This window comes from Meles meles, chromosome 6 (assembly GCF_922984935.1).
Source record: "Meles meles chromosome 6, mMelMel3.1 paternal haplotype, whole genome shotgun sequence".
Classification (NCBI taxonomy): domain Eukaryota; kingdom Metazoa; phylum Chordata; class Mammalia; order Carnivora; family Mustelidae; genus Meles; species Meles meles.
The window spans coordinates 68,160,238-68,185,401 of NC_060071.1; the positions used below are offsets into that span (position 1 = coordinate 68,160,238).

Below are 25,164 nucleotides of genomic sequence, written 5' to 3' on the forward strand. Positions count from 1 at the left end.
TCTGAGCCTGTTTGCTCATCTCCAGAGTGACTCAGTACCCTTCAAGTTACAGGGCAAACCTCTGAGGGACTTTCTAAAGCAGGGCCCAATTTCAGGTGAGACTTTCGATTGTCCTCACAGAATTCTATTTGTCAGATCGCATATCCTCGATTTCGATAAAATATTTCGATAAAATAGAAAATTCGAAATCCCATGTTGGACACTACATTCGGATGTTGCAGGTCCCAGGGAAGCGGATGTTTGTTCAGCCCCACGGGGAGCCGCGTGGGAGCAGGAGAGCGGGCCTGGGGCGGGTCGCCAGCAGCTCGACCGGGACCCGGTGGGTGTTCCCGGGGGCATGGCCCACAGGCTTTGGCCGGTCCAGGTGTGGGCGCGGGCCGGGGCGTCTCCAGGGCCGGGGTCGGGTGTGACCGGGCGCCGCGTATGGCCCAGCGCCCACGACTCGCGATTAGAGGCACGGCCAGCAGGGGGCACGCGCGGACCGCCCCGCCAGGCTGAGCCGCCATGCCGAGGCCTCACGCCGAACGCAGATCCGGCCCAGACCTGCAGGCTGCAAGTTTCCAGGGGCCCCGATCCCGGGTCGGCGAATGGGTGAGGCGCGACAGACCTCGCTTCCTCTGGAAGAAAGCGCAGTCGGCCGCGCCAGCTTTCCCGCCTCTGCGGGTGCGCGGTTTCCGCGTGGCAGGGCCGCCCGCTCCCCTCGCCTGGCGCGCTGCCTCTTTGTCTCTCCGCAGCTCCCCTCCTCCCAGACGAATTGGCAGGAAATTGGACGCGCTCTTGGGGAGCCGCGCGAGTCGGCGTGGCGGGGAGGGGGCGCCGCGCGGCCGGCCGGCTCCGGGTACCCCCGGCCGGGGCGGGGGCGGCGGGGGCTGTTTTGACATCTCAAGGGAAGGAACTTGATGCTTCGAAAGTGCTTTTCACAGCCGGCCTGTGTCTGCTCCCGAGCTGATTTATAAACAGAATCTGCGCTCGCTTCGCAGCTCCCTCCCTCGACAGCCCGGGGGGCGGCGCTGGAAGCGCGGACGCGTCTGTGCCTGGCAGGACTGGGTTTATTTATTGCATCTGGCCGGGAGCCGGGGCGGCCCGGGGACTGCACAAGTTCCCTCCGGCCCGAGCCCTTCCCTTCGTCTCCCAACCCCCAAGGCCCGCTCCATCCTTGGTGGGGCGGGGGTTGGGGGTTCTGCCTTCCCTAAGCCCCGCACCGGACTCTGGACGGAGCCCGCCGGTGGTTTGGGGGTGGAAGCAGAGAGATGGCCAGGGCGCCCGCAGGCCCGCGTCCTGCCCCACCCCACACTGACCCAGGGGGAAGGAGACGGTGAGGAATAAGGTCTCCCCCTGTGCCCTAGGGGCGGAAAAGGCGGGGAGCTGCGGATCTTAAACTCCTCTGGCGACCAGCGGCTCTGACGCTCCCTTCCTCCAGGGGCTGTCCTCTGGAATAACCTTCCCGTTTAGAATAAATTAAGTAATCTCCAGCTTCCACTTGATCTCGGGAAGAGGGGAAGAAAGGTTTGACAGAACATGTCCCTGGGAAGAGCCACAGCCCTCAGCAGGGGGGTGGGCACAGGTTGGTCCAGATTTGTCACAGTGCCCAGGCCTCCCATCTACAGAGTCCGAATGGCCACAGGGTAGAGCAAGGACATGTGCTCGGCCCCCTTAATGGGCAGCTTGCGGCTGGCGTAGTGATGCACGATTTCAGGGACGCTGCTGAAGGGTGGGCTGTTCTGGCCCAGCACGTACTTGTGTTCCTTGGTCCGGGACAGCTTCATGTGCATGAAGCCCTGACTGCTCCTGGGAAGAGGAAAGGAGACCCTGGTGAGTAGGGGCCCTCTCCGGTCCCCTTTCCCTCTCCAACCCCTACCCATGCAGCAAATGTTGTTTCTGGCCAGCTGTGTGTGGAGGTGACTTGGGAAGCTGGAGGCCAGTCCAGAAAACAGGGAGGAGGCACAAAGGATTTTGTGACTGGGTAACAGTAGGCATTGGTTTTGTGGTAAGGGCACTGGGTGTGCCAAGAATGTGTGTGTAGTGAGTGTACAGGGCGTGTGCAGGTGGAAATGAGCGACCACTCTCCCTGCCCCAAACCCTGGGACCCAGGCACCAGTGTCCTCCAGTCTGTATGGCCAAGGCTGGTCTGCCCTCCCCATCTCTGAGCTGTGGAGGGGGTGGAATGGGGCTCCTAGTGACGCCTGTGGAGATACACACATCCTTGGCAGGACATTGTTGACAACCAAGTCAATCTTGGTTGAGGCTGTCTCTTGCAGAAACCAGGGGAGGGCGTGAGCTAGGGGCTCTGGAAATCCTTTCCAAATCTGGAAGTCTCAACTGCCTTGTCCTGGGGATATCCCTTTACCCTCCTGCTAACTGGGCCTTGGGCCAAGCCCCCCCCCCCCCCTTTATCCCTTCACCCTGAGATGACATCATCGGTGAGGCTGGTGAGGCTGTAACTCCCTCCCTCAGAGAAGAAACGCTCTACTGCCTCTCCCATCTCCCGGACACAATCCAGGAAATCCACATTAGTGCCTGGCCCTGCCCACAAGACAAGGACCCTGCTGCTCAGAGCTCTGGCCAGCTCCCAACTACCCAGACACCCTCTGTCTTAGAGAGAAAACATGGGGGTGGGGGTGGGGCCCAAGCAAGAACAGTGTCTGCCCAAGCTACCACAGGCAAGGAGGAAGCAATCCTTAGGGGAGCCCCAAAACCTGAATACTTGTCTCTCCCATCCAGAGCCTACCTGGGGACAAGTGCAGGGCTCAGAAACTAGTAAGGGAAGTAGGACTGGTGAGGGGGACCCTCATATGAGGTGAGGCTGGCAAACTTCATTTCCTTCCCCTGCCTGGGTACAAAAAGGGCTCTGACTGGACCCATTTCACTGGGCCCACAAGTGAAGACAGAGAGTGGATGACTGGAGAGAGGAAAGGGATGACAGGAAAAACCCTCCCAATTCCTTCTAGGATACAGTAACCTAAAGCCTGCTGGGAGCCCCAGGCTGGGTGTAGGGCGGGGGGTGGGGGGGGGCACAGGCATCCCTCTTCTTTAGGCCTCAGATAATGGCTGAGACTGATGGTGACCACACAGGCCCTGGGGAAACTGTACAGTCCCTGGGGGCGGTGCAGAGAGGGGGAGGCAGTGAGTAGATCCTCTCCCCTGTCTGCCCTATGCAATGGCCCAGGCCCAAAGCTGTGGGTACTAGCTTGGGCCTTGCTTTCCCTCACCCTCTCACAGTTTGGGGACAAGCCCCTACCCACAGTCCACTTGGGATAATAACCTCTCCCAAAAACTGCACTGCATCTTCTCCTTGAGGAACAGCTCTGGCCAAAAAGGGCAATAAGTGGTAATAAGCCTCCATCTGGAGAACTGACCTCCTGGGATAAAGTCCCAAGCAGAGTCCTTGCCCAACCCTCAGGAGCCTGGATGGGACTAGCTGGGCCGCAGGGCCAGAGCTGACATGGCTTTCGGAGGAAGCTGTTTAATTACCAGTGAAAGCCCTTCTATTACGGAGAGCAGAGAAACCATAATTGTATTTCAGAGAAGCCATTTATATGCAAACGAGGCTCTGGCAGGCGGATGCTGGTGGGGCCAGATGAGGCTGGGCTGAAGCAGCATCCACGCCTGCCTCCCCCTTGTACTCCCCAGGCTAGGGCTGAGCCCTGCCCCACTCTGTTCAGGGAGCCAGACCCTTGCTGTCTAACCCAGCCTTGGACTGTTCCAGATTTGATGTCGGGTGGAGCTATGCAATGGAAGACTGCGGTTCTTGTAGTAAGGCTGAACTGAGCTGGGTGCAAATCCTGCTTTTGGCACTTCATTACCTGTGGCCTCAACCAAGTCACATAGCTCTTTGTATTTATTTCTGTCTATAAAAAAGAGATTCATCTTATAGGCTGGTGGTTTGAAGAGGGTATATATTCTGCTCAGCACACAGTAGATGCTCTGTGACTCTAATCTATTAAAGCAATACACATTCCTAGTATTATATCAGATTTTTGACAGATTAACTTTTCCTAAATGCTCCTTTGATTTTATGATAATTTTCAGGGTATGAGAGTGGCAAGAAACCTAAGTGGTACCCATTAATGCATTTTGCAAAGGAAGAAACCAAGGCCCAGACAGGTTTCATGATTTGTCTAGGGTCACAGAGCTAGTTTTATTAAGCCCAAGAATAAAATTCAAGTTATTTGAATATAGACTGGCATTTTCCCATTATCTTTTAGTTGAAGTTGAATAATTATCCTCAAATGTATCTGTTTAATAGTCCCAAATTTTCTGTATATTGCATTTGTTTGAAGTGGGGGTATACCTGTATTCTAATGCCCCGGAAAGCGTAATAGGAGGTGGTACAGATGTCCCAGCAGTGTTGAGGGGATGTGAATGGACACACCATCTGACAGGCTGTCGTGTGGAGTGTAGGATCTACCAGGCAGAACTCCTGGGATGAAGGGGAGGGCTGGCCATTCTACCAGGATGGCCTAGGAGGTCAATGCTGATCTATCTGTTCCTGGGAAGAAAGGCTGATGGGAGGGGAGGGTCCTGCCACCCCCTCCTCTTTCTGGATCCTTTAAGAGTCAGTTATCAGCCACTAGTACCCAGACTGCCTGCCCACTTCTTCACAGTGAATAATAGCTTTGTGTCCGCTGTTCCACCTTCCTCCCAGGACCCAGCCTCCCTCGAGCAAAGTTCCTCTCTCCTTGCCTGTGCTTTAAGAACATTTGGACTTCTGGGACGCCTGGGTGGCTCAGTTGGTTGGGAGCTGCCTTCGGCTCAGGTCATGATCCTAGCGTCCTGGGATCCAGTCCCACATCGGGCTCCTTACTCGGCATGGAGCCTGCTTTGCCCTCTGCCTTTGCCTGCCACTCTGTCTACCCGTGCTCTCGCTCTCTCTCTCTCTAATAAATAAATAAAATCTTTAAAAAAAAAAAAAAAAAGAATATTTGGACTTCTATTAATAAAGATGATGGTGATAATTTATTTAGCATTTAGCACCATGTTAAGTGCCTCCCATATATTATTTCATTTGATCCTTCCCTACAAGATAGATATTATTATTCTCCTATTTTATAAGTAAGAAAACTGAGGCCCAGAGAGGTTAAGGGGGCCCCAGACCACACAGCTAGTAAGTGACGGGGGGGGGGGGTGACCCTCCCCTCCCATCGGACAGGCTTGACTGTTTGCTGTAATGGACTCTGAGCTCCTTGAGATCAGGGGCTGAGCCTCAGACTGCTCCAGATCCCCAGGGCCTGGCCCAGGGTCAGCAAATGTTCATGGGGACGGAGTTCTCCCCAGCTTGGTTGGGCATGGGGAGAATGTTGGTCCTCCTGTCCTGCTGGTTGTCTTCCCATGGATTCTCCTTGGTGCCATGCTGACGAGCTAATCCTGCCTAACATTGCTAGTTGGCCCACCCCTACTCACTTGAGGGACAGGGAGAAATCATTCTTGCTGGTCTCACTGTTGCGCACCAGGTAGCTGGCCTCTTTGCACAGTCGGAGCAGGTTCTCGGCATCTGTTCGACTGATGGCCCCGTGGTACCAGCTGAGGACAAGAGAGAGGAAGGGGGGCATCTCTGCTGGGTCCCTCGCCGTCCTGGCCCACCCATTCTGGGTGTCCCCTGCAGGTAAGCCAGTGGCAGGAGGGGAAGGGAGGGGAGAGAGTCCCCAGCTGGACACAGACACTCACACCTGGTTTTCCAGAGGCAGTGCTGGGTCTGTCCACTCCCCAAGGGGGCTGCTGGGCTCCACGCTTAGGGGCTTTGTTGACTTGGGGTTCCCTGCAGAGAGTCGGGGAGGTAGCCGCCCCTTCTCCTCCCGGCCAGGTGACAGGCAGCTCTTCTCAGATCCTTCAAACTGGGCTGTGGGGAATATACCAGTCATAGACTCCGAGGACCCTTAGAGACAGAGCTCTATAGAATAACCAGTGCTCCCCCCATTTTCTGCCAAAAGGGGTCAAAGGAATGTTCTAGAAGGGTGGGACATGTTCCTGGGCTTGACTGGCTCTGGGGACAGAATCTTGGGTCTACTCCCCTGTTGGGGGTGGGGCTCAGCCCTCCTATGCCACACTGTGCCTACCAGTTCCCATGCTGTGGGAGGAGAGGAGAGAGAAGCAACATGAGAAACCACTTCAACTTCTCCCTCTGGAGCAGCTGCCTGCCTTTCCCTATTCCATTCCCCCTCGGGGTGGCTTCAGCGCTGATAATATTGTTTCTTTCTCCTCCTCAGAGTTCATTACCGTTCTCCATATCACCCTGCCAAGCCATTCTGTAGAAATGACTTATTGATTTGAGAACAATTATCCGATTCCCCTTGGTGCCATCCTGACAGGCTAATCCTGCCTGAAGCCGCCAGCCAGCCTGCCCCTCCCCCGCCCCCAGGGCTGCTGCCCACAGGCTCCCTGCCCCCACCCGAGAAACCCAGCTCGGGTGGCTCTGCCCCACTGAACCAGCCCCCTGGAGGGAGGAAGCCAGTGAGCCACATGGGCACAGGCACACATGGTCAGGTGACAGAGACCCTCTTTCATCCTATATTTACAAAATACCCCTCACACTCAGGCACAAATGTACAAACAGGTGTTCACAAATCCTTGGCGCCCATTCTGTACAAAACTGAATGGAGATGGAAGTGTTCAATGCTTCCTTTCTTCTCATTTGGGTTTTTTCTCTCCTTGCAGCATTTTCAGGATCTTATTGTCTCTCAGTTACCAGATGCAAGGATCACACCCTTCACTTACTGGAAGGACTCAGACACTTTCTGTGCTAGCATCATCCCTGCCTCAAGAGTTATTTACACTAAGGGTGGGGTCAGGCAAAATCCTATGCAAAGAAGTTAATCTAAAATCGTGGATTTTGGGGGCGCCTGGGTGGCTCAGTGGGTTAAAGCCTCTGCCTTCGTTCGGCTCAGGTCACAATCTCAGGGTCCTGGGATCGAGCCCTGCATTGGGCTCTCTGCTCCGCAGGGAGCCTGCTTTCTCCTCTCTCTCTGCCTGCCTCTATGCCTAGTTGTGATTTCTCTATGTCAAATAAATAAAATATTTTTTTAAAAATTAAAAAAAAATAAAATAGTGGATTTTTGTGGCATGGTGGGATAGATATTTGTAAAGGGACTCCTTTAGAAGACACCTTCCCCACACCTTTCGGAGGAAGGAGGAATGTGTGCTTTGTCCCTTCTCTCTTCCTCCAGGATGGAGGGAATTCTTCCTGGGTTCTCCAAACCCTGCCCCATTCCAGCTCCTCCAACCCAAGCCCACAGGGCCTGAGGCATGAGAGAACATGTCACCCTGGCCAGAAGCTCCCACAGGACCCACCGCTGCCGTCCTCCAGGCTGGGCTCAGGGAGGGGTGAGGCTGGACCGGAGATGTCCCTGTCCCCGTCAGGGAGGGAGGGGCTGCTGTCCAGCTGTCCCACTGGTGGAGGCCAAGGTAGGTCTTTGATGACCTTAATGTCAACTGGAGCCAGCAGCAGGGAGAAGAGACACAGACAGGGACAGAGACAGAGAGAGAGACAGAGAGAGGCAGAGGTTGAGACACCAAAACCCAGAGCCAGGACACAGGATAGCCTAGAAAGGAGGAGGGTCAGAGCAGAGGCAGGAGTGGCTTCTGAGGGGGGAGCAGGACTCTCAGAGGGTTGGATGGAGCCACAGTGACCACACCAGGCTAGCTCAGTCAAAGGGTGAGGGGCACAGATAGCAAACAGGATGCAGACTCTTGCCCTGCCAGCCATGTGGGTCCCCTTCATATGAAGCCTCAGAAGCCTCCAGGGCCCAAAAGGAGCAGGAAAGGAAGAAAGGAGGGACAACAAGCTGCCCTCACCTCCCAGCACCACACCCAGGTTCCCACAGCCTCCTGGCACCCTCAGACTTGCCGCCCTTCCTCCTTTTACCCATGGTCTGGGAAGTCATGGGCAGCGAGACTAACAGCCCAGCTCCAGGCTGTCAGGAATACTCTGATGTGGGGGCAGATGTTTTATTGAAATTTAGCCCCACACCCTCAATCTTGAGCCCTGACAATTAAGAAAGGGATGCCACTGGTGGCTGCAGGACTGCTAACGAGGTTTCCTAATGACGAGCATAGATTTTCCCATTAAGCAATCCAAACAGTATTGATTCTCCAAGGAGACTTCTGGAGATAAATGGTCCCTCCTCAATGGTGCACGCTTTACAGGAACAAATTAGAAACCTGTGGTTTCCCAGTCTAGCCGCCAGGGCGGGGAGGACAGGGCAGAGCTGAGTCCAGCTTTAGCATGAGCCCCCTTGCCCAAGGAGGGGTGAAGGGGCCATAGGAGTGGGGGTGAAGTCAAATGGCATTTACATCTGTTTTCACTGAATCAAGAATCCAGGGGCTAAAGCCCTCTCCAGGCTCTCCAGCTGCACCCACTCAGCACCAACCCCCCACACCTCCCCGGGTTGGACTCCAGGCCTGGGATCCGCAATGGGGTGTGTGACACAGGAGAGACCTAACCCTCATTCAACCAAGGGGATTTCTCACAGCCTCCCTCTCCCCACCTGTTCCTGCTCCTCAGAAATACCCTCAAGGGCACAGGTGCCCTGGTCTTGTCCAGCCTGCTACTGGGAGACACAGCTCTCTAATTCAAGGCTGGGATCTCTAAAGGTTACACACACAGCCGTTTTCATTGTCTGGGCTGTTAAATGCCTTCTTTTGTTAAGGGTAAGTATTTAACATGTCACAAGTTTTATCTTTTTCCTTGGAATGTCTTTATTTTAAGATATACCCTGTCTCCCAAAAGAGGGAAGTGGCCTAAGCCTCTTGGGCTCTGAGAGGGGGTGATGCAGGGAGACCCACCATCCTCCCTTACCCTTTCCCTGACCCACACACAGCGCTGCAACCACATGGCCCAATTCGCCAATCTCTGTGATGCACGCAACTATTCCTCCCTTGGGCCCAGCTTCAGGGCCTCCCCCAGCCCCTGGGGTCCACTCCTTCCACTGCCCTGGGCCTGGAGAGCTGTTTGGAGACCCCAGCAGACCCATCATCTCCACCAGGGGCTTACCTGCAAAGGCTTTGGAAATCCTCTCCTTCTTCCACTCCCATGGCTGGTCATACTCCTCAGGGGGCCTCTCGTCATCCTCTGGCAGCCGGGACTCCCGAGGCCAGGTGGCCCCCTCACCCTCAGGGGTGGTCCCCTCCTCCTCTGGCTCGTAGGGCGTGTCATACAGAGGCAAGGCCTGAGCGGCTGTCTCCTTGGAGCTCCGGATCTCTGCCAGGGTAAGGCAGGAGAGGAGGGGTGAGAGCAGCCCTGGCTGCCCAGCTCAGCTTCTCTGTCAGCACCCTCAGCAACACACCAAGCCTCCTTCAGAGGAGATGCCACTGGCTCTGGGGGCCCAATGGCCCTCAAAACATCTCTGGGGTTCCAAAAAGCATGGGATCCAATGGAGGCAGGGGCAGAGAAGCACCAGAGTGAAAGACAGAAAAAAGATCTTTAGATGGCCAGCAAGGGGTTGGGAAATGAGGCTTACACATTTCAGAAACTGAGGCAGGGTCCTCTCCTAATCCACCTCCTGGCTACACAGCTCCAATTTTTTCCTTACATCCCAAGTAATACCACTTGACAATCAGAAAATACTTCTTTGTTGCTCAGCTACTGCTGAGCACTCCCTCCTTGCAACTGTCCCCTTCTGACAAGTCATTTACGTGGTTGTCCTCTCTGGTCACCCGTTTGGGCTCCTTCCCTGGCCCCTCTCTTGGTCTCTGTTCCCCAGAACCAGGCCTTATTCGCCCTCACTCCTTGCCCAGTCTCATGGCACCATATACACTTCCAGTTGCCAGTAAGATCTTTCACTTGAATGTTTCAAACTTGCCACTTTCCCAAGAAATTCTTCTACTCGGTTCTGTTATTCCCTTTTTGGGATCACTGGTCCCATTGAAAATACAATAAAAGCTATGGAGCTACTCTCCAGAAAATGTGCAAATTCTCACATACAATTCCGGGGCATTCATGAGCCTCCGAGGGGTACACACCTCTCTGATCTAAAGAGGGTAGTTTCCCTCCCACCTTCTCCCTTTCTGTCCACTACACTGCTCTCCTCCGTCCTGGCCCTCCTTCCTGCTCTAAATCCCACCTGTTTGCCCCCAGTACCTGAGGACTCTTAGCCTCATCTCTCCACATCTAGACTGCTGCTAGGGTGAGCCCTCCTCTCCTGGCTCGCATTTCCATGAGCTCCATGGAGAACACTTCTGACTGCTCTCTGCCCCCTCACCCCACTCCCAAGGAGGGAGAGCAGCTTATCTGATCAGCAGCGGATGTTCACTCTCTTTCTCAGCTCTGCCTTCTGGCTCTTTTTCCTCCTGTCTCCTTGCCCTGCTCCTGTGACGGGGCCTATAGCTGTGCTGCACTGCCCAAGCCCGAGTGGGCAAGTTTAATTCTGTGAAGTATTAAGCAACCCACTGTGGAGACATAGCTAAGTGATGTTCTCCAATCTACTGTATCACTCATAAAGCTGAATTCTTATCTTCATCCATCTATTTCCTTATTCTGACTTCTCAGTGATCTCCAAGCTCAGGAGGGGAAGAAAGCGGTGCTAATTATTGCTCCCTTAAAGCCTCAACAGTTTCCACAACTGCTAACTCATCTTTCTGATGCCCAGTTCTCCTGGTCTGTTCTGTACACCAAAGCCTCAGTAATCCCCTTAAAATGCCATACTTGGGGTGCCTGGGTAGCTCAGTGGGTTAAAGCCTCTGCCTTTGGCTCAGGTCATGATCCCAAGGTCCTGGGATCGAGCCCCACATCTGGCTCTCTGCTCGGCAGGGAGCCTGCTTCCTCCTCTCTCTGCCTGCCTCCCTGCCTACCTGTGATCTCTCTCTCTCTGTCAAAAAAATAAATAAAATCTTAAAAAATAAATAAATAAAATGCCACACTTGTCCTGTTTCTGTCTTGCTCAGGAATCCGTATCAGTTTTCCTCCTCCTCCAGAGCAAGTCCAAATGCCTCATTCCCACCTTCAAGGCCCTTCACTGCCCCTGTGGCCTCTCTCATTTTGGCTCCTCGGTATGCCCAACACTAAAACTGTCTGCCCTTGAACAAACCTTCCTCCCCTCCTGCCTTGGGGTCTTGACTTAACAACTCACCCCTGTCCTCCTCTCAGATCACCTCCCCTTAGTTCTTTCCCTGGACCCTCTCTTGACCTCTGCTCTGCTCCCCAGGACCAAGTCCTACTCATTGCTCTCTGCCTGCACTCCTTGACCAGCTTGCCCTTCTCCAGCCCTGTGGTTCCAACCACCATAAAGCTGTTTCACTCTGATATCACAACCTCTCAAGCTCACCACCTTCCCTAAAGCTGGTGTTTCTCTTTTTTGGGTTCCATGACCCCTAGCCCACACCACTTATCCTGCCCCTCCTGACTATCGGCCTGACCTTTGGTTGTGTGGCCTTCTCTACCGCCTCACATCTCAGGCACCACAAGTCATGGCTCCTTCTCCAAACTGACTCTCTTAAGGCAGTGGCCAGTGACGCAAGGTGGTCCGTGGTGGACCCATGGTCTCCAACGACCAGTAAGGAATCATGGAATCAATCCTTAGTCTTGTGGGTCCCAGAGCCTGTTGTGCCTCAGACAGCAATCCCCCCCCCCCCCGACTCCATCACGCACCAGCCATCATCTTTTGGGCCTCATAGGGCTCCATGTAGCCATCATTTTCAGGGACCTTCTCTGGGGCTCCAGAAGCTCCTGCTGGGCCTTCACCAGTCTCCTGAACATCAAATGGGTCCGCGTAGTCTTCAAGGATTGCCAACTGTGGGAAGACAGTGAGGAGAGCAGGCTTCAGACATCGGAGAGACAGCTCTGCATCTCCCCAGATGCTTTGTCCATGGGAGTGAGTTCTAGGCAGAATGTCTTAGACCTAGAGCCAGAGGGATCCACAGGCAGGCTCTGAGCTTGGATGGGGACAAGAACCCTCTGCAGGGTTCCCCTACAAGGCTGCAGACAGAGTGGCAGATCTATCTTTTCTGTTAATTTTTTGCCTCTGGGTCATCCTTTAGGTTAAATGGCCAGGATAAAGCTCTGGGCACTACAGCCTACCTCAGTCCGTGTCCAGGCTGGGTGACAGAGGTGTTAAACACCAGATGGTCCAACAGAGGGAATCAATTCAGAGAACTGGTTGCAAACGTGTCGGAGGAGTTCAAAGAACAAGTAGGGAATAGCAGGCAACTCAGAGATTAACTTGGTCCATACCTACAAGTTCCATCCCAGATGCTGAACAAAGAAAAATTTGCTGACCATAGAGAAAAGCAAAGCCAAATACTCACTTTATGGCACAGTCCTGCTGGTCTAGCCTCAGAACATTCATCACCACATCATGTGTGCATTGTTACACTCATTTTAAGGAAACGGAGGCTCAGGGTAGGTAGGGAATAATATGGCCAAGACCATTCCACCTAAGTGGGGGAACCCAGTTGGAACCTGTGCCCTTTGTGCAAAATGATGCTGCCAACCTGCCGCCAGTGGGCGTCTTGGCCATCCCAGGAGAGAGACCAACTTTGACAGCCCTGAGGAAAGCCAGGGTTTGGGCTCAGTTGAAATCCCCTGGTTCCTGGAGGCTAGGAACAGGGACGGCATAGCCTTGACACTCCACATCCTGCACTGCCCCTTTCTCCCTCACAAGTGGTTCATGGCCAAACCTCCTGTCCCTGCTCCAGTCAAGGCAGAGCGAACTATAAGCCACACACCCTGAGGAAGAGCCCAAGGTGCTCAGGGCGGGGTGCAGCAGAGGACAATAGAGCCTTTCTCCAAGCTGGGCACAGGCTCCTTGAAGGGGACAGGCCTAGGCGGAGACAGAGCCCAGCCCACCCAGGGCTGCCAGCACCTGCCGGAGCACTGCACTGAGTTGACAGGCATTGACAAGAGGTGGCTCTGGGGCCTGTGGCATGAGGAGGGGCCACTCCTCCCTCTCCTCCATTCTCAGTGTGTGCTTTGGGTCTGGGCCAGATCAGAACTGCAGGAGTCAGTTAAGCAGGAAGGCTATGGGGGTGATTGTCTGCCCTGGGTCAGTGGATCTGGGACCCCCTAGCAAAGCAGTGATGGGGAAAGGAAACTGCCCACCACAGGAACTCTTCCTGCTTGTTCCTTGGGCCCCCCACAAGCCCCTCCAGGGGTCTCTGAAGCATATCCCAATGACTCCTACCATCTCCCCCTTCAGTTCAGCTCCCACCATGTTCCACCTTGTTCCACCCAAGTCCCTCAGCTCCTTCACCTCCCTCAAATCTCCAGCTGCTTCTGAGAAGACCACCATCTCAGGTCATACAATCCCCACCATCAGCTCACCCACCAGCCTAGAGTTCTTTGTTGTTTCTGTCTCTCTAGCTCTAAGAAGCGCCTGGCTCACAGTAGGTACTAAAAAAATGTTTCTACTAGATCACTGCCTCTCTCCCCTCGGAGCCCTCCACCCCTAGTCCTCCTTCTTCCGGGAAGGAGAGAAAAGAAATCCACTCCCACCCCAGGCTGCTTCCTCCGAGGCATACTAGCCCCCACAGCCCCACCCACCCAACCAAGGGGGCTCTGCAGTTGGCAGTTGGCACTCAGCCTCACACTCCTATGTAACAGCTATTTAACAGGAACCGAGTTATCGGACGGGCTATCCTTAAAGAGTGTAATGCCCACAAGAAAAAGTCCAGAGTTAAAGGGACTTAAAGATTCCACTTTCCTCTTCGGCTTCTCCCTACCCACCTCGGATCACTCTGTTACCTGAAAGGTCTGTGCTTTGTTTCTTACCAAAAAAGCTTTCCCTCTACCTGGATTATATGATTTTCTTTCTTCAGAAATCCTTTCCATTCTCCCCCCCAACCCCATGTATGGTTAGATGTCTCTGTGCTGGGGTATTATTACACTGTGTAATAAATACTTGTTTCATCATCTGTCTTCCTGCAGATCCTGAGCCTCCCGAGGGTAGCACCATGCTTACTGCTAAATTCCCAGCACCTAAAAAGGCTCAGTAGGTATCTGTTAAATTAGTTCACATAAAACAGGAAGAACAGACAAAGGAAGTACTTCTCCTGGTTTATTCAGAAGAGAAAGGCATCATGAGTCCAGTGGGGAGGTGGGGGGTAGGGCACTGAGTCCTGGAGAAACTGCTCAGTGAGAAGTGCTGTGCCCAAGCCCCAGTCCCCCAGGCTCTGCAGAGGTCCCTTCCCCGGATCTTCCCCCTCCAAGCCAGTGTCCTGCCTGCTGGAGCCCTGGGCTGGACTTGAGCTGTGACCTCTCCCTGGCCCAGCATGGGCCTTCCTAGGGCCAGCCCACAATGCCTGTGGGCACCCAGGTGGCAGCTCTGTGGGCAGTTCAATGGCTCCTCTGTTCCACCCCAGACTCCACACCCTGCTCCAGGAAAATCTAGCCCCCCGCCCTGGGCGGGTCACCTAGAGAAGCCACCCACAGGGCTGGGAGGCAGGAGCAGAAGCAGAAACACCTGCTGGGAAGGTTGGCAAGATGGGTACCCACCTGTGGTTTCTAGGCCATGTGAGAAGGCCAGACTGCTCAGTGGGGGGAAGCTGCCTCTGCAGTCTTCTGACACCTTTGCTCTATTACGATTTATTTTGTTCATGGGACCTTTGCCTGACTGCTGTGCTCACTGCTGTATACCATGTCCACCACAGGGCCTGGCACAGGGGAGGCACTCAGTGTACATTTACTAGATGCTCCAAAGGCCTCCCTCTCTAAGACTCTAGCTTCTGGAGCGACACAGACTCTCAGCTCTCCATTCACCCCAACTCTGAGCACTTGGACAGACCAGCAGCAGCTGTGGGAGCAGGCTGTCCGGAGAACCGGCACTTGAGGAGGGATCAAAGCCTTTGGTTCAAGGGCAGAAGGGAAGAACTGGCAGGGAAGGCACCTAAAACCAGGGCTAATATTTAGGCAAACCCTCTGGTAGGCAGAATGCTACTGAAAGGCTGAAATACTTCCAAATTAGTAGCTGCTGCCCGGAGGCCCCCTTGTCTCCACGCCTCCTGCCAACCAGATCTCCTCCCTTCCTGCCATCCAGCAGGCTCCAGACCCGGCTCTTGTGCCTGTTCCAACTGGGCAGTGCCCCTCCCAGAGCAGCTGTCCTGCTTTGAGTCTCCTTCCTGCCTGAGCCTCTCCTAAGATAGCTGGCAGGCCTACCATCTGGTGCGACCTTCCGCTCTGCAGCTGGGCCCCACTAGGAGTTCCTGACCCTACCCATGGGGCTTGCTGGTCTAAGGGCAGCTAGCAGGGGGCACATGTCACAGGATTTGGGCTCTGCAAGGTTGCCAAAGTCTCCCCCTGCCCCTTTCCTCCATGTCTTCGGTTGACATTTAATGTCTGGAAGCCTCTGGTTTTTCACCTGTAGAATGGGGATGGTATTACTACCCACCTCATAGGATTGGAAAGAGGACAATGAGTGTAAAAGTCCTTAATTCAGAGGCTGGAATGCAGTCAGGGCTCAATAGATGTTGGCCCTGCCGCTGATCTCTTCTATTCAGACACTAAAGCCCAGAGTTTAGGTGCTGGACAGGGGACACAGATGGCGGCAGTAGAGACAAGACTGGCACCCAGGTCTCCTGACTCTCACTACCTTGCTGCAGATTTTCCAGACAACTCAGGAAATGTAGCATCCTCTCTCCTCCACTTGTAGATTTAAAATACACTTTAGCATGGTAAAGGCTCTGAGAAATCGTGTAGCAAAGAGAGCTGTCTAATTTTGTTTAACTCGGCATTTCTCCAAAGTATTTAACCGTGAAATCCTTTTTCTGCCGACAGTCTGTCAGTTTTGGAAATGGTATATACTATTTACCTTTCCCAAAATCTAACTTTCTGCGCCCTCTGTTCCCGTTTATTGGAATCACCCTTCCCAATTTTATCTGCCATGGAAACTCCTTCCCACGAAACAATCTGTTAGCGTCTTTTTCTAATTACAAAGAAATGTCACACTTGGAAGACACTCGAACATCACGGATACACAATGGAGGTCGACAACCCTTGCAAGGTGTGTCCGAGGCCACCTCAGGACTGGGTGGCAAGTGCTGGCCTTTCGGTTCAGAAAATGGAGAACCCAGCATGGGGTGCACTCTTCATTCCTTCTCTGAGTCTGCTCCCCACGCTCGGTGAACAGCTCCCCGAAAGGGGCCATGGTCCCACAGCACAGTGTTGGCAGCCAGTCTGCCATGAGGCCGCCTGGCTGTGAACCTCAGCTCTCCTACTAGCTGTGAAATCAGGCAAATGTGATGCAACACTCCTGGGCTTCAGTCTCCCTCTAAATAACCTGAGGATAATAAAAGAATCTTCTCCTAGGGTCGTTGTCAGAAGCAATTGGTCTACAACACATCAGCTGTTTCAAAATGGTACCAGGCACATGGCAAGTACTAGGTAATGGTCTGCAAGTATACCATGAAAGATGGAAAGACCAGATCTCTGGTCCTCCAGGGGCTCACAGGGACAGCCACAAAGAAAGCTCTAAGAGTGTGGCACCCTGAGGGGCTGTGAAGCCCTGCAGCTGTGCCCCAAGCTCCAGAGGCCCCACAGGCTCCCTGTGTGCCGGCGGGACTGGGCCCCAACTCTGCTCTCACACAGCATCCCCACTGGTTCTGCAGGGCGGGGGGCGAGCTGGAGAGGGCAGCAGCTGCCCTTCCAAGCCCCAGGCCCCAGCCAGCTGCTCCCACCCATGGTCCGCAGCGCCCTAGCTGTTCCTGGCTCCCAACAGGTGGAGTGCCAGGGCTAACGGAGGTGTCCCTGAGTCACTGGCCAAGCCAACAAGCTGCAGATGTCTTCCTGAAAGAGTGAGTGCCGCTGTGTTAGGAAGCAGCAGTAGGAAGAGTGGGTAGGCCCACCATAAAGTCCCCTGGTAGCCACAGGCCTTGGCAGTACCCCCTCACACCCCGCAAAGCCCCAGTGACAGCAAAGATGGTCAGCCCTGGCCAAAGGGTTAAGAGCTCTAACCAGTCCACAAAGGTCCCTTCACCTGGACCCTTCTTTCTTCCTCCTCCTGCCTCCACTGGAGGACATGTGCAAGATAAACAGATCACAACTCCAGACTCTGTGGACGTCAGAGAAAGGAAAATTAAAGCAAGAACAAATAAACTCAAAAAAGGCAAGGACCAGGTCTTCTAGGATGTGAGTCCTTTTCAGCGCCTGGGCTAGTGTCTCTTAATGTTCTAGAACTCCTCAGTGAACACTGGCTGAGGCACGATCTTACCACAGCAGTCCTCAGGTCAGACTCCTGACCCCAGAGCGGGAATATCTTGTTTGCCTTCTGACACCATCAATGTCTCCTTCCTTTTCCTCTCTCTACCTGACTTTTCACTTGCTTCCAAATTTGGGGCTGGAGGATCCATTTGAACATGATGTATTTATTTTTTAAAGTTCTTGATATTTTGGGTCCTATGAAACCCTTTGAGCATCTGGGAGCTGTGAGCCTTTTCCCAGAGAAATGCTCATGCACCCAAATATTTGCACATAATTTCTGGAGGTTCACGAACCCCCAAAGCCTCTCCATGAGCTAAGAACAAGAGCCCTAGTTTTAATGCATACAGGGTGCCTGTCTTATTGTTCACATCATCTCTTTCTCTCTCTCTCTCTGTCACTCACACACACACACATATCTTGGCAGGATGGAGGCAAAGGACACACTGTGCAGATGGTCACAGGGAGCTCCAAGCTTTATCCAATTAGGGCCCCTTTTCCATACCCATCTCCCTATCCTAATTAGACCAGGTTTTTCCTGTCACAGATCTGAGAAAAGGGAGCAAAGCAAATAAGGCCCAATTCTCTCACCCCTCTGCCCAAGTGTGGCCTGGAGGCCAGACAGGGCCCAGCACCATGAGGGATCTCTTCCCATGGCCAGATGGTGTGGTCCTGACTGCCTGGTCCAGGGGGCAGCTCCTGCGGCTCCCACACCTGCACTGTCAGGCCCGCCCAGATGGCCACCCTTGCCCCCTTGCCAAATGCAGCAGTAGGTCTCAGGGAGGGCCAGTAGCCAGAGCCCTGCATGGGGAAACACTAATGGTTCTAAGCTCCCTAGGCCTCTCAGGGCCTGTCGAAATCCCCATTCTCTCCTGCCCTCCAAAGTCACTTTCCACAGGGCTTATCTCCCCTCCATCTCCTTCTCATCATAGCAGTATTTCCATCCATTTCATCAAACCTCACAACCAGGCCCTCTGACGGGGTTCTGAACCACCTGGCACCAGCTACTGAGCTCCAGGAAGGGAAGGAAAGTGGGCCAGCCTATGGCCCATCCCGGTCTGCAGTCCCCATCTCACCTCAGAAAGTAACCCCAAAGCAAAAAGCCACGAAGACCTGCATGGCCGAGAGGACAGGAACGGAGGATCGGGACAAAACACTTCACAGAACAGAAACTCCAGCTCAACAGGACGGCTCACCATTCAGGGACAGCAACTTGGGTTTAGGATATGGAGCTCAGGTGCCTAGCTTGGACTCTTCCTCAGGGAAGACTCTGGGATCCCTCAAACTGTACTCCTAAACGAGTGGAGCTCCTCTCTCTCAATGGTGGGAGGCTCCAGGTCGGGGCCCGCGGAGACAATGTCCCTGCCCCTGAGCCAGTTTGGATTGTTCTCATCACACCCACTAAAGAAACCACAGATTGTGTAGCTCCTGGGAGATCCTGCTGGATTTCATTCCTGTCCCTGCAGCTGACAAAGGAGTCAGACACCTCTTGGCCCCTAAGGTCTGAATAGCCCACAGATCACAGAGCCAACCCAGGCTGAGGCATGGATGCCCTCGGTGAGAAGAGACCATGGATCTCTCACACTTGTGTGGATGCAGCCCCTTCCTCGGGGGGATCTCTGTGGGGAAATGAACAAAAGGGAGCTGTAGTTAAGGGAGTCTCTGACCTTCAGGTCACCCTAGCAATGGACAGTCACCATTCAATGGATGTATTTTATTCACCCCTTTTTATGCCAAGCATGTCAGGCACTTGGGAAATTCAGACATGAGGAGGACAATGATCCTTGTCCTAGAGGAGCCCATGGCTTGAGGGGCAGCCTATTAGGCCATTCCAAGACTGCGGAGAGGAAGGCCAGGGATAGCTCAGGCCCATGTGCCAATGGGCAGTGGTCAGGGAGGACACTAACTGGTCAGTAGTAATAACAAGGTTATTTAGTAAGTAGTAAGAACAAGGTTTAATGCTTCCTCTGCCTCACTGCCACTGCCACCAACACATCACCCAACAGTGGCGGACAATGAGGAAGGAGAGGAGCTGAAGGTCACATGATGAAAGCAGTCTCCCGCTGCTTTCAGAAGAGAAAGCAGGATGGGCAGTCAGGTCCCGTGGCAGGAACCAGGCGAAAAATAATTCACATTCCTGAGGCTTCTGCTCTGATCCTGACACATCTCTCTTATCCAGGAAATCGGACAGAAGGACAGTTTCTCCACCGAAAGCCTCAACACGGGAGCCAATGGATTCAGACAGCAACTTTGCTCTCCAACCAAATAAAACTGTGTTCTCTGCTGAGGAAAGGGAGTAAGCCCCAGGGCTGAGCTTCCAGGGATGTGTGAGGAGGGGACAACAGAGCCAAGGCAGTCCCCAGAGTCACTGTCATGGAATTTAGGGCCAGAGGGACCTTGATGGCTTTCAGCTATCAAGGAGGGATAAGACTGAAATGGGGTTGGGCAAGGGCTGGTTTCTCCACCAGTGGTCTCTGAGGCATTGCCCAGCTTTCCCTTCATCCCATGCCTGCAGGTCCCCCAAAGGCTCTAGCCTCCCTCAGAATGGACCCGGGAAAGGGGAGGCCAGGAGTGGACACAGCTGCTCAGCCCCTTCTGGGCAACAGGTCCGAAGCACTGACTGCTCCCTTACACCAAGGGAAATACTGCAGGAGTGAGCCTGCCTGGACCTCAGTGGTCAGCATCTTTGGTGAAGAACTATATACTGCTTGTTCTGGCTTCCTGAGAACAACAGTCCACCAGGCTCCAGTACCACTGGGTAAGGCAAAGGCCAGCTCTTGCTGTATCCACAGGGAGAAACCTCAGCCCTCACCTCCTTCCTGGGGCTACAGCAACTGCAAGGATGCTTGGGCTCCCCCCCCCCCCCCAGGAGAAGGAATGGAGCTTTGTGCTGCCTCTGCCCTGGTGGGAGGGGTCAGAGATCAAAGGGCAGGGAGCTACTGCTCCCGGAGGGCAGAAAAGCTATAAACTGGCTTGGGGTGGGGGGTGCTCAAATTCCGTTAGAAAAAAGCTCGCTGATTAGGCCCTGGGAGGAGGAGGACTGACAGGAGGAGGGCAGAGTCCCTGAGGAAGAGGGTCACTAGTCCTGGAGCGATATTAGGGACAGAAGCAGAGTTTGGGGGGCACACGTCCCAGATTAGTCGGTCGAGAATTTGAACAAAGGTGGATGAAGCCTCCGAGCCCCCGGGTCAAGGATTAAGATCTTGTCCGCCAGGAACCGTGACATTAAGGGGCCCAGGCCCGGCCCCGAGCAGGCCACCTTTGTCCCTCTTGAAAGCCCCAGACCTCCTACCACCTCTCCTCCCGGCCACCCACGCCCGGTGCAGCACTCACCCTGTCGCTGCTAGCCGGGGGTCCAGAGATCCGCTCCTCGGGAGGGGGCGCTGAGGGGCCAGGGGTCTCAACCCGAATAAGGCGGTGGGGAGGCGAGCCGTGGCGCGGGGGCGGCGTGGGGCCGGGGGCGGCGGGGGTGGCTGGGGCAGCAGCGGAGCTGGACGGCCCCCCAGAGTAAGGGTCTTCGAAGTCGCGCTCTCTCTGCAGCCGATAGGCGGCCAGGATGTCCGGGGGTGGCGCAGGGGGCGCGGCCGGGGACGGTGCTGGGGGACGGTAGTCCGGCTCCGGGGGCGCCGGCTTGCCCCCACCTCCGCCGCCGCCCCCCCCGCGGAAGCCCAGGTGCTCTCGGAGCCACTTGGCCACTCCGCCACTGCCACCCCCTCCAGGGCCGGCTCCCGCTCCCCCGGCGCCCCGGCGCGACCCCCCCGGGCCGCTCCCCGCGCTCCCTTGCGCCCGCTGCCCCGGGCCGGAGCCCGCCGGAGGAGCTCCGCTCAGTAACATGGGGCCAGCCAGACTGAGCGAGGGGAGCTCTGTAGCCCGGCGGGGGGCGGGGGTGGGGGCGGAGCTCCGCCGGGCGGCGGGAGGGGGCGGGGCTCGTCAGTAACAAGGGAGGGGCGGGGTTCCGCTCCCTATCGGGGTCTACCTCCCCCAGCCAGGGAAGAGAAGAGGGAGTGCGGGTTTCCAGCTGGTGTGGACGTAGGAGAAGTAAGTGGGCGACCCCAAGGCAGGCGATGCGAATCCTGGACTTGCAGGTGAATCCTCCACGTGTCCCACACGTGCCCCTGTGGGGCCGCACTTGTCTCCATCTGTTCCCTTTCCCCAGATCGCAGCTCACACGCGGCGCCTCACACCCCTGGGTTCCCAGCCCTCGGATGCCTCCGGTCCCTCCCCTACCTTCCCCCAAGGACTCCTAATTGGGAAATATCCCAAGAGGAAAAGCTAGGGAGGGCGAGAGATGGGGCTGTTCCTGTAACATTCTGTTACAGATGTGTCTGTAACAATCCCCTCTTCTGTGTACCACGGGAGCCCCACCTACCTCCTTCCATCCAGCTGCTCCCACTGCATTGCTTCCCAATCCAGGCAGACATATCTCACATCACAGATAATCAACTCTCTAGTGACACCCACTTCTCCCGTGTCTTTTCCACATACACCCTCCTCACATGCAAACAGCCCTCACATGAACACCTCAAACCCAGGCACAGCCGCTCAGAGCAGGCCCACCTGGCCCTGATGGCAGCATGCACACACGCAGAAATCCCTTAAAGTCAAATCCCAGGGTTCATTGTCAATCAGATTAGTGACAGAATAGAAACAGACAAGTCAATAAATCAAGTCTAGAAACAGTTCCAATGTCGTCTATCACAAACCCCTTATCCTCTCGAGGCTCTGATGCTCAAGCCATAGGCATTTTTGTCTTAGAAATAAAGCCAGTTTCTCCACAGAAATAATGTAGCCCTGAAGCAAACGCCAACATTTGCTTTTGGCTCTGCTGGGAAGGTGGCAGCTTCGCCTCATCATCATCCCCTCAGGGCACTGCCTCAGAGTCTGTCTCACCCTTGGGCCCGTATCTGCATGGGAGGGAGCAAAGAGCCACATTAGGCCCCAAAGGGAAGGGGTCTCAGAGGTGGGGGGAGTAAAGAAAGATGTGATGGCAAAACTGCAAATCCCCTAGAAGTCCCAGGGCCCAGGTCTCCAAACATTGGTTGGGTTTCAGCTTTGTGCCAACTCTAGCTGGCACCATAAGACAGTGCTTCTCGAACTTTAATGTGAACACAATCACCAGGGAACTTGTTACATTGCCGTTTCTGGTTCTGTAGGACTAGCTGGGGTGGTGTCCTAGACTGTGGTTCTAACAGGTTCACAGGTTTATACAGATGCTGCAGGTCCCCACCCCCATCCCCAAACATACACACATGCTTGGAGTAGTAGGGTTGCAGGACACACTGACTCAGGAATCCAATGGTTGCAGGCTCTAGCCAGATCTCTGGGCAAGTTACTCAATGCAACCCATCCTCACTTTCCTTATAGCTGCAAAGGGCATAATAACTGTTGTGGGAGGATTAGGGGAGATGATGGACAATGAAACCTGTAAAATGCTTATAATAGTAGGTGTCAAATGAAGCCACCTTTGTTTAAGAAATAGGGAGTTAAGCTGCTGACAGCTCAGAGGAATGGAATCAATCAAGTCTATACAAAAGATGGCAGACTTCATGGGGGAGGGAGACCTGAACTGGGTAGGATTGGGCACTTGAAGCAAAAGAGCCAAAGGTTACTCTAAGCTATGAATGAGGTCAGCATGAACTGAGCCAAGGCAATGAGGTAGGAAACAGCATAAAGAAGGGGAGGATTCCTCGTGGAGAATAGGAAAAAATGTTAGATGGCGGGGGGGGGGGGGTGGATGATATCATAAAGGTAGAATTTAAATGATAATTTTAAAACGAATACCCTGTGTGTACCTTGCACTTCCTGTTGTTTTAAATGATTTGTTAATGCACTTTCTTCCCTCACCAGAGTGTGGACTCCTGGAAGCAGTCTGTTAAACACCTCATGGGGCCAAGCAGCTTGAACCCAGGATGTAGAGGTGAGGTCATCATGGCAAGGCTCTTTGAGACTTGGGTGAGGTTTGCCAGATCCAAAGTCTTGCATTTTAAGCATTACACCATAAAATCAGGATTTTGGAGGGGAGCAGGGTCCTCCATCTCTTAATGTAGAGCTGGCAGGATCTTAACAAATGTTGAAATGAATAAAGATCACTTCTTTTGTTCTTATTTTTATATAGCTATAATTGTGGTATACACAATTTTATGTCCTTATTTTTTGTTCACTTAACATTGCATACTTTCCCCATTTTTATTATGTAAGCTTTACTTTCTTCCATTTTTTTTTAAATGTCAAACCTACAGACAAGTTCAAAGAAAGCACAGTGGAAATCTGTATACCCTTCACTTAAATTCACTACTTTTTAACATTTTGCCACAATTACTCTACCCCTTTCTCTTTTTTCCTTAACCGTTTGATGCAAGTTGCAAACATCATGACACTTTTTCCTTAAATAATTCAGCAGCAGAAATAATAAATATTATTTCCTTAAATAATATTTCCTTAAATAATTCATAATAATTAAATAATAATTTCCTTAAATAATTTCCTTAAATAATTCAATAAAATTATTCCTTAAATAATTCCTTAAATATTTCCTTAAATAATTCATTTCCTAAAAATGAAGAATTCTTCTATAGGTCCATTCAGACACATCCATAATAGTGTTGTTTATTATGCAGTCCGTATTAAATTTTTTCCACTTTGCTGAAATATCTTTTATATATATTTTTTGTCCTGATTCAGGATTTAATCTGGGCTCTCCCATTGCATTTGTTTGTTAAGTTTCCTTAGTCTTTTTAAATCTTGACCAGTTCCCCAATTTATTATTAATTTTTCATGACACTGATCATTATGAAGCGTCCAGGGCCGTTGTCATGTAGAATGTCCCACATTCTGGGTTTTCTATTTATCTCATGATTCGATTCCTGTTAGACATTTTGGAAAGGACTACTGCATAGGCAATGTTGTGGACTTCCCACTGAATTCCACCGGCAGGCCGGTAGCGCACATTTGTCTCTTCATTGGTGATGTGGGCTTAATCTCTGGTTCATTTGGAGTCCACCACATCTTTCCTTTACAATTTAAAGTAAGCTGTGGTGGGATATCCTGAGACCTTTGATTATTTGTTCCCAATAATGTTTTGCCCAGTGGTGTTAACTTCCATTGATGATCTCTCCTTCTGTTTGTTATGATGCTGGGGGATTGGAAAATGGTGACTCTAATTCTGTCATTTCTTCTGCATTTATTATCTGGCATTCTCTTGTAAAGAAGAACTGCTGCTGCTTCTCTGTTTTTCTCTCTCTCTTTCATCCCCATGGTCTAAAAAATTGTCTATTTATCCGTCTATTTATTCAGTGTGATATAATCCATTATTATTATTATTGTTATTACTTTTTGATGCTCAAATTGTCCCAAATTTGGCCAATAGGGGCCCTTTAAAGAGGCCTCCGTGTCCTTTTGACTTGATTCCATCAATCTTTAAGCAGTTAACTTGCTTCCTTACAGAAAATATTTCAGACTTGTAATTGTCCTGCTGGAGACCCGTAATCAGTCATTTTTTTTAAGGGAACCTTACTCTTTTTGGTTGGAAGTGGTATTTAAAAGTTGACCTAGAACTTCATTTATGTACTTTAGATACTTTAAAAAAGACTATTCAATATTTCATCAAATTAACATTTTAATTGGGCTCAATGTTACCTTATTTGTTGAGCATTCAGGATATATGCACTGTCTTTCTTTCTAAATTACCCTGTGATAAACATCTTTATGCAGATTCCTTTTCCAAGTTTACGATTATGTCCTTTAGCAGATTCCCAGAAATGGAATTATTGGGGAAAAGGATGTACATTTTTTTTCTGACTCTTTTTTTTTTCGATTTTTTCTGACTCTTGATACACATTGCCTAGTTGCTCTCATAGAACATTTTTAAAGTCAGCAATGACTTCTAAGTGTCAAACCCAATGATTTTATCTTATTCCTCTTTCTCCTTTGCAGTACCTAAATCTGCTGACCTCCATCCCTGAAACCTTCCCAAACTTTCCTTCAATGATACCGTTATGGTTCTCCTCCTTTCTTTTAGGCTACACCCTCTTCCTCCTTTAACCTCCTAA

At 52.6% G+C, this 25,164-nt stretch overlaps 1 protein-coding gene across 4 annotated transcripts; it reads right to left on the reverse strand.

Annotated features, from left to right (window-relative positions):
* Positions 1 to 658: 658 nt before the first annotated feature.
* Positions 659 to 20,976, reverse strand: SHF (Src homology 2 domain containing F). 4 transcript variants are annotated; one of them, XM_046010131.1, is made up of 7 exons: positions 20,450 to 20,976; positions 11,579 to 11,720; positions 8,987 to 9,193; positions 7,285 to 7,425; positions 5,665 to 5,836; positions 5,401 to 5,520; positions 659 to 1,788 (listed from the first exon to the last, which is right to left on the reverse strand). In XM_046010131.1, the coding sequence occupies exons 1-7, from the start codon at positions 20,948 to 20,950 to the stop codon at positions 1,602 to 1,604; spliced, it is 1,470 nt and encodes a 489-aa protein (XP_045866087.1). In that variant the 5' UTR covers positions 20,951 to 20,976; the 3' UTR covers positions 659 to 1,601. The 4 variants fall into 4 exon arrangements, with proteins under 4 accessions (XP_045866087.1, XP_045866088.1, XP_045866089.1 ...); XM_046010132.1 differs by lacking the exon at positions 7,285 to 7,425; XM_046010133.1 differs by lacking the exons at positions 5,665 to 5,836; positions 7,285 to 7,425 and having other exon boundaries at positions 1,632 to 1,788.
* Between the last annotated feature and the right edge of the window lie 4,188 nt (positions 20,977 to 25,164).

Bases quoted from the DNA above. Each gene is read 5' to 3' on its own strand.
- SHF (XM_046010131.1), bottom strand. From the start codon at position 20,950: ATGTTACTGAGCGGAGCTCCTCCGGCGGGCTCCGGCCCGGGGCAGCGG. The intron at 9,194-11,578 runs GTGCGTGATGGA...TTACCCTGGCAG, and splicing joins GGCCCAAAAGATGATGGCTG to AGATCCGGAGCTCCAAGGAG. The intron at 1,789-5,400 runs GTGAGTAGGGGT...TCCTCTTCCCAG, and splicing joins GATTTCTCCCTGTCCCTCAA to GAGCAGTCAGGGCTTCATGC.